Here is a 14,657-nt window from a genome sequence, read left to right as displayed (position 1 = left end):
ACTAGTTTCTGTCACTACGGATGAGTTTGTATTGCTAGGATTTCATGTAAATAGAATCACACTGTACTCTCTTTTGTCTGACTTCGTTTGCTCAGCATAATCATTTTGAGACTGAACCATGTGGTTGTATATATCAGAGCTTCAGTTCACTGTATTGCTGAGTAGCATTCCATTGCATGGGTGTATCATAATTTGTTTACTGATTCACCTGTGGGTGGACATTTGGATTGGTTCCAGTTTGGGGCTATTATAGGTAAAATTCTTATGAACAATAGTGTATCAAGTCTTTGTACGGAGATACAATGCCATTTGTCTTGGGTAAATCAATAGGTGTAGAACGATTGGCTCGTATGATAGGCATATGTTTAACTTAAGAAAAAAAAAAAAAACAAAAAAAACCTGTGCAGGGCCTTTGAGAAATTTCTTCTGATGATTCTGAAGCATGATGCCCAGAGAACTCCTGGTTTGTGTGGCTGTCTTCAGGAAATAGCACTCTCATGGACTCTAGAGTTGTAGGTGCCGTCCCCTGAAATTGTACACTACATAGGCATTCCTAGTTCATTTCCTTTCATTAGGTAACTTCTGTGTGCTCACGATTTGTATTTGTCCTAACAATAGGAGGTCGAGTTTCACAATCACATCATTAATACACATGGCTTGTGATCACACGGCACTGGCCTCCGTGCTCCGTGTTATGGGGCAGGCTGTCTAATAAGAAGTGTAACCCTCAGAATCATAAAGTTATAGGGATGTTTGAGCTGGAAGCACCTGCTTTGGGGCCAGTTTCCTCCTCTATAGTTAGATGGTAAAACTCTGGCCGAAATACTTAAAGAAAAATTCAGCACCTCTGGATCAGTTTTTTTTTAAGACACCCAGTTTCTTGACTCATGGTTCATATCTTTCCTGTCCTCACTAGACTGAATGCAACAAAGAATTATGTAAAGCTATGGTTTAAATTTTAATAAGTAAGCTTTTAGGGCGATGTTGTCAGGTGTTAACTGGGACAGACCTTTCGGAAATGGAAAATAACTGCATAGCGCAGTTATCTCCCAGGGTAAAAAGCCCGCTGAAATTAGGATAAGGCAGACCCTCATCTTGGACCAGATTTATAATGGAGTTATCCTTGCTTGGAAGGACAATTACTCTTAGAAATGTTAAGAATAGACATAAAATTAAGTTAGGCAGTTGAAGCATTTAGAAGTTAGCCTTTCATAAGCTTACTGTCGCTTAAGAAATAAAGCATGGTTAAAAAAAAAAAAAAAACTAGATAAATTATTACCTCCAGTGAATTCCTGGTCTGGTCTGAGTGACTATTTAGTGTTTATGCGAGAAGCTCCCAAACCCTACAGTGAAGTCTTCGGGTTCTGGAAATCCAGTCCCATTTTTGAGACATAGAGTAGCCCTTTCCGGGCACAGACCAGCCAACAACATCCGCAAATGAAGAATGTTTGTTTTTCCTTCTGCAGTTTCTAAAAGTTTCCAAATTAACCTTTCATGAACTGAAAATATCCCGGCATGAGCCCACGGGGAGAAGTTTGTAAATTGAGTTCAGACATTTGTCTGGCACCTGTCGTCCTTACTCAGATCCCATCTTCTCCTTTCACTAGCCAGTGTCATCATAGTTGGAAACCTGAACAGCCTAAGCAGGACAAGTACGGCTCTTCCTGCTGACTCCTACCAGATCGGGGCCATCGTGGGCATCATCATTCTTGTGCTGGTGGTGCTCTTCCTGCTGGCCTTGTTCATTATTTATAGACAGAAGCAGAAGGGAAAGGAATCGAGCATGCCAGCAGTTACCTACACCCCTGCTCTGAGGGTCATGAATGCAGACTATGCCATTTCAGGTAAGACTGGTCCCTAGGGCCTTCTTACTCCTTGAGAAGGAAGGTTTCATCCTGGTTCTTTGAAACTGGGGCATGTGGCTGGGCTCTCTGTTGTTGTCCAGTAGCCTTGAGCAAATATTGTGTTTGGAAAAGATACATTGTTACGGATGTGCCATAGGGGTCAATGGTAGCAAAATCATCACTGCCTTCTTCCATGAGGGTTTTTAAACTGGATGCATTATGGGGTTGCTTTAGATTTTGGGAATTTCAACCGGGAGGAAGCTTTGCTGGGCACCTAAGCTTTTGTCATATGTCAGGGACTGGGAGCGGAGAGGAGGAGGCACCCATAAGTTTGGTAAGGTCATGGAGCACATCAGGGAACAGAACCAGGTCTTCTGTCTCTGGACCTGGGCACTTAAAAGAGTGCCTTCTAACCTGTCCCTGGGCCTACACAAATCATTAATCACATGGCAACAAACTTATATAAGAAACGGTTTTGTCATATTAGCAAGAATCAAAGCTGTTCTGTAAGAAAACTCTTTAAAATCTTTCTGTCACATGTGCCCAGAAATGTAAATTTTTAAGTGACATGCTCCTTCATCAGAGAAAGTAACCACTTAGGGGTGCTTGGGTGGCTTAGTTAGTTAGGTGACTCCTGATTTCAGCTCAGCTCATGATCTCAGGGTTGGGAGATCGAGCCCCACGTCAGGCTCCACATTGAGCATGGAGTCTGCTTAAGGTTTTCTCTCTGCCCCTCCTCCCAGCCCACTCCTGCCCATGCTTGTTCTCTCCAAAGAAGGAGAAGGAGAAGAAAAAAAGGAAGAAGGAGGAAGTAGAGTTAGTGAGGAAGGGGAAAAAGAAGAGGAGGAAGGGAAAGGAGGAGAAGGAGAAGAAAGAGAAGGAGAAGAAGAAACCACTTAAATTAAGGAATTTGTACACTTACAGTAATTTATTATTTTAGACAATTACTATAGGATGGGTTACGTGTTTATATATACACTGATTCTAGGGGGAATACCTAAAGCAGCTGATTTGCTTCATAGTGCATTTCTGGCACAGAATATTATGGTAAGAACAATAGGGTCTAAAATATTAAAAAAAAAGATTAAAAAAAGAGGCAAGTTCCAGCAGACATAGCTTCAAAGTGATAGCTTCCCAGGAGAAGAGGAATTGTCTGAGGACACTTGGACGGTTTCCCAGGAAGCAGGTAGGAAGGCAGGCACCTGCTGCTTCTAGAAGCTTTGCTGCATATGCTGTGAAGGAGGGGATTCGGCCCAGCCTGTAATGTGGAAGCGGTACAAACATTTTTTCTGGTTATTTTGCTTCCCTTTGTTCCACACAGACTTAGGGGAGCCTGTCACCTTAATCATTTCCTTCTCTTCTTACAGAAACCCTTCCCCACAGCAATGGGGGAAGCGCCAACAGTCATTACTTCACCAACCCCAGTTACCACACGCTTACACAGTGCGCCACATCCCCTCATGTCAACAACAGGGACAGGATGACCATCGCTAAGGTGAGAGGAAGTGACTCCCAGGCCCTGAAGCGGGACAGGGAAGAGAAAGTACAGGAAGGAGCATGGAGGGAGAGCTGCAGCTCTGGGCACTTTACATCTCTTATCTTGTTGATTGCATGTTAGAATCTCAAGTTTACTGGTGAAAAATCCGAGTGGTGGGGAGTTACATTCACTTCGAAACAGAGTTCCCCAGTTTGTGAGGGAGGCAGTTGGAGTGTGAGTCACGGTCTCCTTGTCTCCAATTTGTACTGGTTCCGGTGTAGGTCTTTGGAATAATGTTTCTGATATTGCCTGAGGTTTTAAAATGATGTCTCAGAGCTGACTTTAGCAGACTCCATCCTGGGTCCTTTCTTTTGTCTTTTCAGACCACCTGTCTTCCAGTGCCCTGCCGAGTCCCCCAGTCCTTTCTTCACAAAAACAGCTGCATGTGTTGATTTAGGTTGAACCACAGGAAATTGCTTTTTTGTAGGTCAAAAATGATCAAATAGAAACTTGTGTGCCAGGCATTTCTAATCAATCTGCAAATATAAATTCATTTAATCTTCACATTGATCCTGTGACTCAAGAGTGATTGTTTTCCTCATTTTATAGGTACACAGAGAGGGTGGACGCCTAGGGCTCCTCCTCCCATACCACTCACCTCACCCCCAGTCTCCTTGAGGACGCTTGGAAATTCCAAGCATTTCTTCCTTCCAACTGTCCCAAATTATATTTATAATCTCCATTGTCATATTCTGGCTCTCTGCTAGACGAAAACCAAGCTAGTCAAATTAATTCCATTGCAATTAAATTAATGCTGCTGGATTTTAATTATGGCGCCTAATAGTTAAATAGCCCTTCCCATTCCCTCGAGACTTTCCTGTTCATCATTGCATTTGTTCTCCTACATATTCAGGGAAGGAGGTGAAGTACATAGTCTTATCCTCATGTTTATTGCTAAGAAAATGGCTCAGAGTCACTGGTGACTAATAAAAAATCATACAGTGTTTGACAGGAGAGCTCCAACCAAGAATTTAACTTTTTTAAATTCAAAGTTCCATGTACATTAACTCAAGTCAAGTTGAATGGGCACAGAGTGACTAAGGGAGATTAAGAATTTGAGGCAGTAGGGGAATAGTTCGGGCCAAGGGACGGATACTCCTACTGCCCTCTAAGGCTCACCCCATGATGACCTCTGTCCCCTTGCATGGCCGCCTTGAAGAACCAGCCCTTGATCCATGCCACAGATGTCCTTTCCCACATCTGTAACACTGTGCTGGGCTATGTGCTATGTTCTCTTTTTACATCTTGATGGTTTATTTTTTTAACAGTCGAAGAACAATCAGTTGTTTGTAAATCTGAAAAATGTGAATCCTGGGAAGAGAGGCCCAGTGGCGGACTGCACAGGAACACTGCCAGCAGACTGGAAACATGGCGGCTACCTCAATGAGCTTGGCAAGTTCTCCCAACATCCATCCTCAACAAGCTCCCTTATCTTCTAGTCCCCTCAGATACTCATAGATTTATGATATGCCAAAGAGATCTATTGGAAATATGCATGAAAAAAACAAAATGATAGAATTATACCCAATACCTGTGTGGGGCTTATTAATGTCCTGGGTGCTTTATCTACCCAACAAACATTTATTAAGGTCCTAGTGTGTGCCAGGAATTGATAAAAAGAGATGAGAATCTCTGCCTGCGTGTAGCTTCCATTCTAACTCTACATATATTAATTTACATGATTCTCACAAGTACTCTGATAAGTAGGTACTGTTAATGTCATCATCATGTCCGTGTAACAGTTGAGAAACTGAGTCAAAAAGAGGTTAAGTCCCCCCGAGAAAAGTCTTAAAGCCTATTAAATGGTAGAGCTGGGATCTGAATCCTGTCAGTCTGGTACTAGGATGTGTGTTCCCCTTTGCTGTCTTTTAATATGGGGCACCCATACTTGAGGGCCGCTTCCCCTTTAGGTGAGGAAATGAAGATATCAACAGGAATACAGTCAGTGCTTCTCGAACATTTTGGAATCAGACCTGCTTCATACTCTTGAAAGTTATCAGGAGCCCTGAAGAGCTTCTTTCAATATGGGTTATATCTATTGATTCCACATTACAAATTAAAACTGAGACCATTTAAAAGAGTTATTTATTGCTTTGTTTATAATAACAGTAATTAATTTCATGATAATGTAAAACACATTTTTATGAAAAAACCCCCACATTTTCTGAAACAAAAACGAATTAGTGAGAAGAGTGGCACTGTTTTACATTTGTTGGATCTCTTTAACTTCTGGCTTCAGAGAAGATGGATTCTCATATCTGCTTCTCCATTCAGTCATTGGTGATCCCATGCTTGGTGCTGCTCTTAGACAACCGCCATGCACTTGAGAGAGAACAAGAGTGAAACAGGCACAAAATGTCGATATACAAGAACAGTCTTGTTCTTGTGGGCCTCCTGGACCAGCCTTAAAGAGCTGCTGTGACACCCCACCGAGTGAACTGTGCCATTACCAAGCCATTGCCCCTGATTTCAGGGAGGTGCTTGATGAAGCCGTAACTGATATGTGCTCACCTTATGGATAGCAAACCCTTTTTTGTATTTATTTGATGGTGGAGTGACCAGGAAAACCCAGTTAAATTTGAATTTCAGATAAGCAACAAATATTTTTAGTATAAATATATCCCAAAAGTTGCATGGGGCATACTTACCCTAAAAATTATTTGTTGTTTCTCTGAAATTAAAATTGAAATGTCCTTCCTTTGTTTTTATTTGCTGATTCTGACAACCTTACTAGATGGGCCCTTCCATGAATCTTGTTTTTTAGAGGAATAAACTGGGAAGCCCAGAGAGGTTAACTTCTTGCCCAGGATTTCATGGAAGGAAAAGGGTAAAGCCAGGTCTCAAAGTTCATCTTCCAACTACTTACTCCTCCCCTGCTCTTTCTGGGAACACCATATACACCAAATTACCTAAGCCAGATAGAGGAACCAATCAGTATGGGCTCCGGAATCCCCTGTTACTGTAGAAATGTAAATGTTAAAGTAGGAAAACAAATACAAATTCTTAACTTTTGTCTGCATTCTCTATATCCACATTATCAAATAGCTGTGCATTTCTGAACACGGTCAAATTATTTAGATACCGGATTCACAGTATACTTATCGGCCAAATCATTTAATATCAGAGAGATTTCTTGTAGCTCCAAGGAATATGTGAGTTGATATCAGCAAAGTACTAGCTGGCACTAATGAGGGAAAAGTTCTCTTACTCCATTTTCACCTGCTACATATGGTCCTAACTCTAGGACCCAGTCCCTGCAGTGGTAACATATAAACTTCTCTGCTTTTTATCTCCTTAAGACCCACCAGACTGAGAATGTAACATCTTCATTGAAAATTCTGGGTCTCCTTCATGAGTTTCCATCCAAGAGCAATTATACATTTAATGTCCCTTTATAGTTGTTGGCCAGAAAAAGTCTTCCCTTACAATGGACAGGGTAGAGCACACTATGGATGCTGAAATGTGTATGTGCTTGACATGATGGAGAAGTTGTTGTGATGTTGTCTGAAAGAGCCCTGAACCTGGCACAAAAAGCCCTGGGGTCGACTCCTGGTTCTGTTATATGGCACTGGGCTAATCACCCCCACGAAGAAGATCCATTCATTTGTGGCATAGAGCTCATGATCGTGTTGTGACTCATTGTATGAATTAGATTAAGCCAAGCATTTGAAAGCATCTATCCAGGGATTGGAACAAATGGGAGTTTATATGAGGAAACCCGCCTGCTCCCTCATAAAACAGCCTCCAGAGCAAACCTGGCAGGCGTGCTGGTGTCACGGGGCCACTCTTATACCCTAATTTACTCTCCACCTCAGGCTGCTCCTCTCCTGAGCCTCTTGGGGGAATGCTAGCCATTACACAGCTAAGATCAAGATGGACAGTTAACAAGACTTTGCTAAAGTCTGGAGACAGCTAAGTGAATCTGGCAGAGCAGCAAAGACAGAGTTCTTTCATAGGAGTTCTCAGAGGCCACAGGTCCTACCCTTCTTCATGCGGTCCCTTTACAAAGGTCTAGGAATCCCTAAGACCACCCTCAGGATCCATAATTTGGCAGAAAGAATCATAGAGCTCCCTGCGACCTGTTATACTCATGGTTAGAGTTTATCACAGCCAAAGGATACAGGTGAAAATCAGCCAAGGGAAGAGACACAGTGGGCAGAGTCAAAGAAAGTTCCAAGCCAGAAGCTTCCAGTTGTCCTTTCCCAGTAGAATCATGGAAAGTGCTAACTTTTCCTGGCTACAGTATATGACAAGAGGCATGAAGTATTACCAGCCAAGGAAGCTCACTTCAGCCTTGGTGTCTAGAGTTTTTATGAGAGTTTGATAAGGTCAACATGGCTGACCGCCCATGTGGTTGACCTTTCGACCAGTCCATCTGGAGATGGAGCTGACATGAAGTGGCCCAAATCCCCTTCCATAAATCTCTTTGTTACGCTACCCAGTGTAGTCCTAGGCCCCAGGTAAACAAAAACACTGTTACTGGGTGGGATAGTCCAAGGACTTAGAGATCCCCTCCCAGGAACTAAGGGCAAAGGCCAGAGCTTACTTTGATTAGGTTAATTCACTATTCATCCTTATCCTGCCTCCCTGCATAATTGGGCACCTTTCCCACCAGCTGGGAGCATGGCTAGGCTTAACCCAGACCTGAGAGAGAAAACATTCTCTAAGAGGACATTCCTGTATCCTGTCCCACGATATTAGACACACCCTCTCCCTTTAAGGGATGCTCCCTCTTTCTTCACAGAAGTGTGTCCTCCAGGACATCTGAACTTGAGTCAACTACCACTCTAAGGGACACACGCACAGTGGCAGGGGATCGTCCCCTAGCCATTCTCCTACTTATTTGAATATTTGTCATTAGTCGTTACTCTCTGTTTCTAATGTAAGGCTATAACATTTCTTTAAAAGATCATGGAAGAGACCTTGGAATGCCTCCATGTAAAATGAAGCTGGGGGTCGTAGGACACATTCTGTGTTACCATTCATTTATACAGCGCCTCAGAGTTTATGACCCCTTTTCATGCAGTCTAGTTCACTTAATGATCACACCAGTCCTGTAAAGTTTGGAAAGCAGGTTTTGTTTTCCTCATTTTAGAGATTAAAAAAAAAAATTGACAGAGAGAGAGCTTGCCCAAAGTCATGTGGTGAGCGAGTGATGAAATTGGAAGTCCTTTGTCTCAGTTCTAGCCCTGGCTATGTCCTTTCCACAGTGCGACCTTGAATCAAGTATACCAATTCACCCATGCCTTATTTCCTACCTGTACTGATCAACCTTTCCCAAAGTCACTGGAAATGAGTAGGAGGATGATCTGAATGATATATATATGTATTTTAAATTCTAAATGCTGAAAATATCAAGCATGAGCAACCTGGTAGCAAAGGTTTGAAAAGCAGCACTCTTGGTTATTTCTTGCAGTGGGGAGATCATAGGTGCCCAAACCATCCTCCTCCATGACCTTGGAATATTAGATGGGTTTTCTCTTTTTTCCAGATCTCACTGGGGATTTTTTTCTTTTTTATCACAGGAGCTTTTGGACTTGACAGAAGCTATATGGGAAAATCCTTGAAAGGTATTGTGTAAATTTAAGGAAGAAATACATCTATCAGAATCATAATTTAAAAAACAGTTTATATCAGAGACTGAAATAATTGGCTAAACAAGCAAAAGTGGCAGTGTAGAGAAAATGGTCAGTTGTTGGTGTGGTTAATTACACCACCAGACACACAGACATATTTGACTGAGGTCAAGAGCGTGACCGTAGGTGCGTGGTGTTAGAGCATAAGTCTGGGGGAACAAAGGTTTCCATTTGCTGGGGAAACACTCATATTTCTTTGAAAAGATATAGGACTTATGGAGAGAGAGAAATGTATGAAAAAGGAAATAGCAAGGAAAACAAGAGCTCAGCATCTTTACATGAATAACTTCTTGTGCCCAGTCCTGAAGTTTTACAAGGAAGTCTCACGTCACAAAGACCTCCCTCACCACAATGATAGAACTTTCTTGTGCTCCCAGGGGCATCCATGGGTGGTTTCTTGATTGAAGCCTCTGAGAATTCAGAGACTGTTAGTAAATTAGGATGGAATTAGTTTTGAGTGTGAAACAAAATCAAAATGAAATCAAATCCACAATGTTTTACATTGATACTCACCTGAAAGAGGAGCTAAAAATTACAGATGGGTAATTTAAAAGCAGGTTCTCTCCAAAACAGGTAGAAAATGTATGGTGGTATTGTTGGTATATATAATTATAGAAAACTAGCTACAAAGAGAAAGAAGTAACCTGAGTATATTACCACCAAGAAAAAATTTAATGTCCCTGCAATAGCATTTGCTTTTCTCCCCCATCTCTCTTCACAGATCTGGGAAAAAATTCTGAATATAATTCAAGTAACTGCTCCCTAAGCAGTTCTGAAAACCCATATGCCACTATTAAAGACCCACCTGTACTTATCCCCAAAAACTCAGAGTGTGGCTATGTGGAGATGAAGTCACCAGCACGGAGAGATTCCCCCTATGCAGAGATCAATAACTCAACTTCAGCCAACAAGAATGTCTATGAAGTTGGTGAGTTCCCCTAACCAAAGAAAGAACCTAATATAGGAATTTTTAAAAAACAGTTTTAAAGTTCTTAAGCATACAGTAACAGTTCTTATAAACATGATTGAAGACACTGGTTCATATTTTCAATGCAACCTGTGTTTTCAGTGACCATATTAATTGGTGTCAAATAAATTTTTAAGGGAAAAGAAAATAGCATTTAGCAAAATTAAGTAAATTTTCCTTATCTCTCACTTGGCTCTCCATCTTTTGTTTTGTAACGATAGTGACTATTTGAGCACACCTGTGGAATAGCATATGTCTTACATTAGCTCTTGTGTGGAGTTAGCCTAAACAAATGGTTCAAGGGGATGAAACAGATGTTTCTACTTCCTGGTTGCATATTCATTACATTAATGCTTTTAGCAGAATGGAAACATTTTACTTTTAAATTTGTCTGATATATTGGTAATATTCTTGGATGTGAATGAGATGGAAATTAATAAGAATTCAATTTAAAATTAGAATTATTTTGATTGCCCCTTACAAATACCATTTGGGAAAAAGCTGAAACACATCAGAGCTGTCACCGGGTAGGTAGAATAGGGCTATGTATTTAGTTTTTTTTTTCCCTGTCTCTCTCAAGTTTATGATTTAAACTTTAAAAAATTCTCTATTACTTGTTAACTTGTAAATGAAGTAGTTAACTCCAGTAGCTAGTAATTAATTTATGTCACAGACATGTCTCTGAAAAGATAACATCTTAAAGAATTAAGACAGCTTTTTTTTTTTTTTTATGGGAGGTATAGTGATCTAAATTTATTTTTTTTAAAGTTGGTTACAATCCCCCTTTGAACCGTCTGGTAAACCCACCACTTTAACATGGGAACTCAACTGAGAGCCAGGGTCCTGAGTCCTAAAGTCACCTTGTTAACTATTTCCATGAATTGAGTTACCCTGGAAGGACCTCAGTCTTCTCACCTACAGGGTAAAGGGTTTGGACTAGATTATCTACAGAGTGCTTTTCAGACAACAGTTCACATCTAGGGTTTCTGTCTAGTCCCTGGGTATCTTCATCCCAACCCTGCAGTCACCTTTTTGTTCAGAACTCCACTGTACACATCAGCTGGTCTGACAGATGTAGAGTAGCCACTTCAATGTGATTATAAAACCCTCTTTTGTTCATTAAAATAATGTTTCTTTACATTTTTAGAAGTGCTCCTCCTATATGTGTGAGATTTGCAAGAAATGCCATATTCTATTCTTTTTAAAACTTTCTGTTGCTGATAAATTAATGTGTCCCTGGTTGTCACAGAACCTACAGTGAGTGTTGTCCAAGGAATATTCAGCAATAATGGGCATCTCACCCAGGATCCATACGACCTCCCAAAGAACAGTCACATCCCTTGCCATTATGACCTGCTGCCAGTCCGAGACAGTTCACCCTCCCCCAAGCGAGAGGATGGCGGCAGCGGCGGCAGCGGCAGTGAATGACACCAAAGGACTGCTTGGTAGCCGCTGAAACAGTTTCCAGAACTGCAGTTCAGTTCTTCTCCATCTCAAGTTTGCCACCTTAGGTGAATGTTAATCTACTTGGTAGGCAACTGTTGGACATGAACCAGAAAGCTCAAAGCTAAGGCTGACTGACCGTAGGTCCACCTTGTCCGGGTGGCTCGGAAGGAGAGATCAATGTGACTTCCTATTCTTCTAAGCATTAGAACTGCACTCGTGAAGCATGACTTCCTATAAAATTTGGGCTGAAAGCATGACTGCGCGGAGGTCTTTGGGAGGGAGTCATGGGGTACGGTGGCTGTTGGCATTATGGCTTGAACAATTAAAATTTAAATATTTTCTTTCTCATTTGCATTGCAGACCTGTACCAAGGATTGTGCAGTTATCATAAAATCTAGTGTGAATCACTAAACATGTAGAAGAGAAGGGGCATAGTATTGAGTCCTTATGTTTATTTTTTTCAGCTGGACTCAGACTTATAGAGATAATATGAACCCAGGAAGAAATGTTCTGTCAAGTGGCATCCCTGGAGAGACTTTGAGTAAACTCTAGAATTGGTTAGCCCATTTAAATATGAAAACTTTAGACTTTTTTTTTAGGATGAAGAAATGAAAAATTAGACTTATTTTAGAAGTAGTAGAATTATTTCAGGAATCAGTATACAGGTGTGGTTGGCAGAGGGTTATCTACTTGGACCCTTGGCCTACTTTTGATCCATGATGTCATTCTGATTGTTGTCCCTACCATACATATTCACCACTGAAGGTCCATAACATATCAATAATTATTTCATAAATACTGAAATGAAATAGTTTTATTTTTGACAGACCGGATTAAACGAGTCTATAATGATTGGAAAAGGTTGTAAATTTTAAGTGTAAGAAGATGCTTTGGTTTTGTAAACCATTAGTAACACATGCTGTAATATAGAATTAGCAGAAAGTTTTGATTAACTTTTCCCTAGAAGTGACCAGAATATTTTTGTGCATATTTGAGAAAAGGGCACTTTCCTTTTATTAATTGTTGATTTAGAGAAACTATGCTTAAGCTGGTCTTTTGCATTGCTAATATGACGTGTACCCCATTTTTCATTAATTTGTATTTCTGTTTTTAAGTTGTATATTCTATGTTTTGTAGTGCTTGGATTGTTAATGAAAAAAATTATATTATATGTTCATTGTTTCTTGTATTATTGTCACTTATCTTTTTTGCTTGATAAAATGCATTGTCCTTTTTTTTCTTTTAGAGGGAGGAGATGAAAATACATAAATCAAATCTATTAAAATTGGTCATTACTAAAATTGCAAAGTAACCGTGGGTGAGTGGCTTATAATCGAAATAGAGAAGCTTTTTAATATTAATGGAGCTCCTTTTGGTCTGTGGGTTCCGAGTCTTGGTTAAGCCAGGGGGTAGGAGAGTGAGGAGCTGTTCATTATGGAATGAGTACCACAGACTGGTCTTACCGAAGACCTTCGTTGAGAGGATCACACAATTGATCTTCCAAACTGGGACACTTATGAGTGTGAATGAGGGCATTATGAATATTTAACCCACTGTTGGCGTAAATCTGGACTGTCCCAAGCAAACCAGAATGGATGCTCATCCTTTGCACACCTGTCATGCACTAACATTTTTCATTTCAAGGTAGTTGTCTGAAGAGAATGCCAACATGATGCAAGAAAGCTGGTTTCTCCTTGACCTACCTGAGCGAGCAGAAGGTCTGAAAAGCTGCATGAGGAAGCAACTTCATGAGAGGAAACAGTGGCTGTAAATCTTTATAAAGACATGAAACCCTATGTGGTGTCTTAGTGAGTCAGTTGACAAATATGTATTGTCCATGCATTCTAGGCATTGTCCCTGCCAGTTATCAAGTTTTGGTATCCAGTGAGTTCATATCACATACCTGACCCTGTGATGGTGGTTTGGTCAGGGAGATGATACACACCTTGGACATTCACTCCTTTAATGGCTGTTTCTTGTCAAGAGCCCCAAAGTTAATTCAAGGACATCTTGAATTTCCTGGAACATGCCTTAGAAATTGGTTCAATAGTTACCCTTCGGCTGACCGTTGGCTCTAGGGAGTGGGTAGGCATTTAACTGAGACACTTGTGGGTCAATAGCCACGAAAAGTCCTTTCTGGTAAGAAAAAAATCTTTCCCCCTTCTTGTTTAAGAAGCATCTCTTCATTGCTCCACAATACATTTGAGTTTCCCCATAATGACCTCAATATAGTTAAAAAAAAAAAACAACCTTTTTTTTCCCTCATTATATTACAAAAAAACCACCAAAATCCTGAGCTTCCTGTACAAAGACAAGAGCATCTTAAGCAGAAAGCTGGGCAGCAGATGTGGACTCAGAAGGAGCGCTGCCATCCCTCCCTGTGCATTCTCTCTGCTAGACCAGCTGCTCAGGATTGATGCTGTCCTGACACCATATTTGTATCAGAGGTGAGTCTTGCTCACCAGAGTTCACTTAAGATTTTTCAAACATCAATTACACATAGAGCCTTTGGATATTGTAAAAACAACATGGTGTATTTGGAGAGGTCTAATTGAGAAGTCAAAACTTCCTAGATATTTTGATCTAGATTTGGGTAAGGAGAGAATTTCTTTTGTCAGAATGAAAATTAAAAGACAAAAAGACCTGGCAAGTCCCCCCCCACCCCCAAAATTGCCACCCTTTGGACCCTTGCAGATATATGAAATGTAATTTAGTGATGATGTCATTCTTCATACACTGTGAATCTATTCTCATGACCTTTGAACTCATTCATTTGGGACTCTAAGATTAATTTCTTCCTCATATCCTACATTGGTCAGAACAGTGACTATGCTTGGCAATTCGAAGGAAAAGCCATTCACGTCAGAATGTCAGCCAAACTCTTCTTTCCCTAGAGGGAGATATGTCAGACAATTTATAAACTGTTTGTTTTTATAGATAAATACACCAAAAGTGGCCCAAGTAATAGCTTATGTACTCACTTTCACATGGAGAATATGTTACTTATAGTGAATTGTATGATAGGGAATATTTCATAATTATTTACAGTGCTTGATAGAAATTCCTTTCACATGCCATAGTAGTTATGCCAAGAGAGTTTAATATGTTTAGCATTATCTCTATGGGAAATTATATTCACCAATTTTAGGAAAGCCAACGTAGAATTTTGTAAGATAGTTACAGCCTGTCCCAGCCAACTCCATTAGCACAACCACTGTGTGCTGTGA

General features: G+C 40.6%; 1 protein-coding gene across 1 annotated transcript in view; it reads left to right on the top strand.

Annotated features, from left to right (window-relative positions):
- Window positions 1-13,664, top strand: part of LOC111141086 (multiple EGF like domains 10) — a 121,745-nt gene extending 108,081 nt beyond the window's left edge. Inside the window, exons 19-24 of the mRNA XM_022493420.1 lie at window positions 1,608-1,844; window positions 3,212-3,339; window positions 4,650-4,773; window positions 8,907-8,951; window positions 9,739-9,945; window positions 11,234-13,664. Of these exons, the coding sequence (XP_022349128.1) occupies window positions 1,608-1,844; window positions 3,212-3,339; window positions 4,650-4,773; window positions 8,907-8,951; window positions 9,739-9,945; window positions 11,234-11,412 (920 nt within the window). The 3' untranslated portion in view covers window positions 11,413-13,664. The remainder of the gene's footprint in view (window positions 1-1,607; window positions 1,845-3,211; window positions 3,340-4,649; window positions 4,774-8,906; window positions 8,952-9,738; window positions 9,946-11,233) is intronic.
- The last annotated feature ends 993 nt before the right edge of the window (window positions 13,665-14,657 follow it).

The sequence above is a fragment of the Enhydra lutris genome, unplaced genomic scaffold (genome assembly GCF_002288905.1).
Source record: "Enhydra lutris kenyoni isolate GAN:26980312 unplaced genomic scaffold, ASM228890v2 scaffoldscaffold5, whole genome shotgun sequence".
NCBI classification, from domain to species: domain Eukaryota; kingdom Metazoa; phylum Chordata; class Mammalia; order Carnivora; family Mustelidae; genus Enhydra; species Enhydra lutris.
This window is presented reverse-complemented; position numbering and strand designations above follow the sequence as displayed.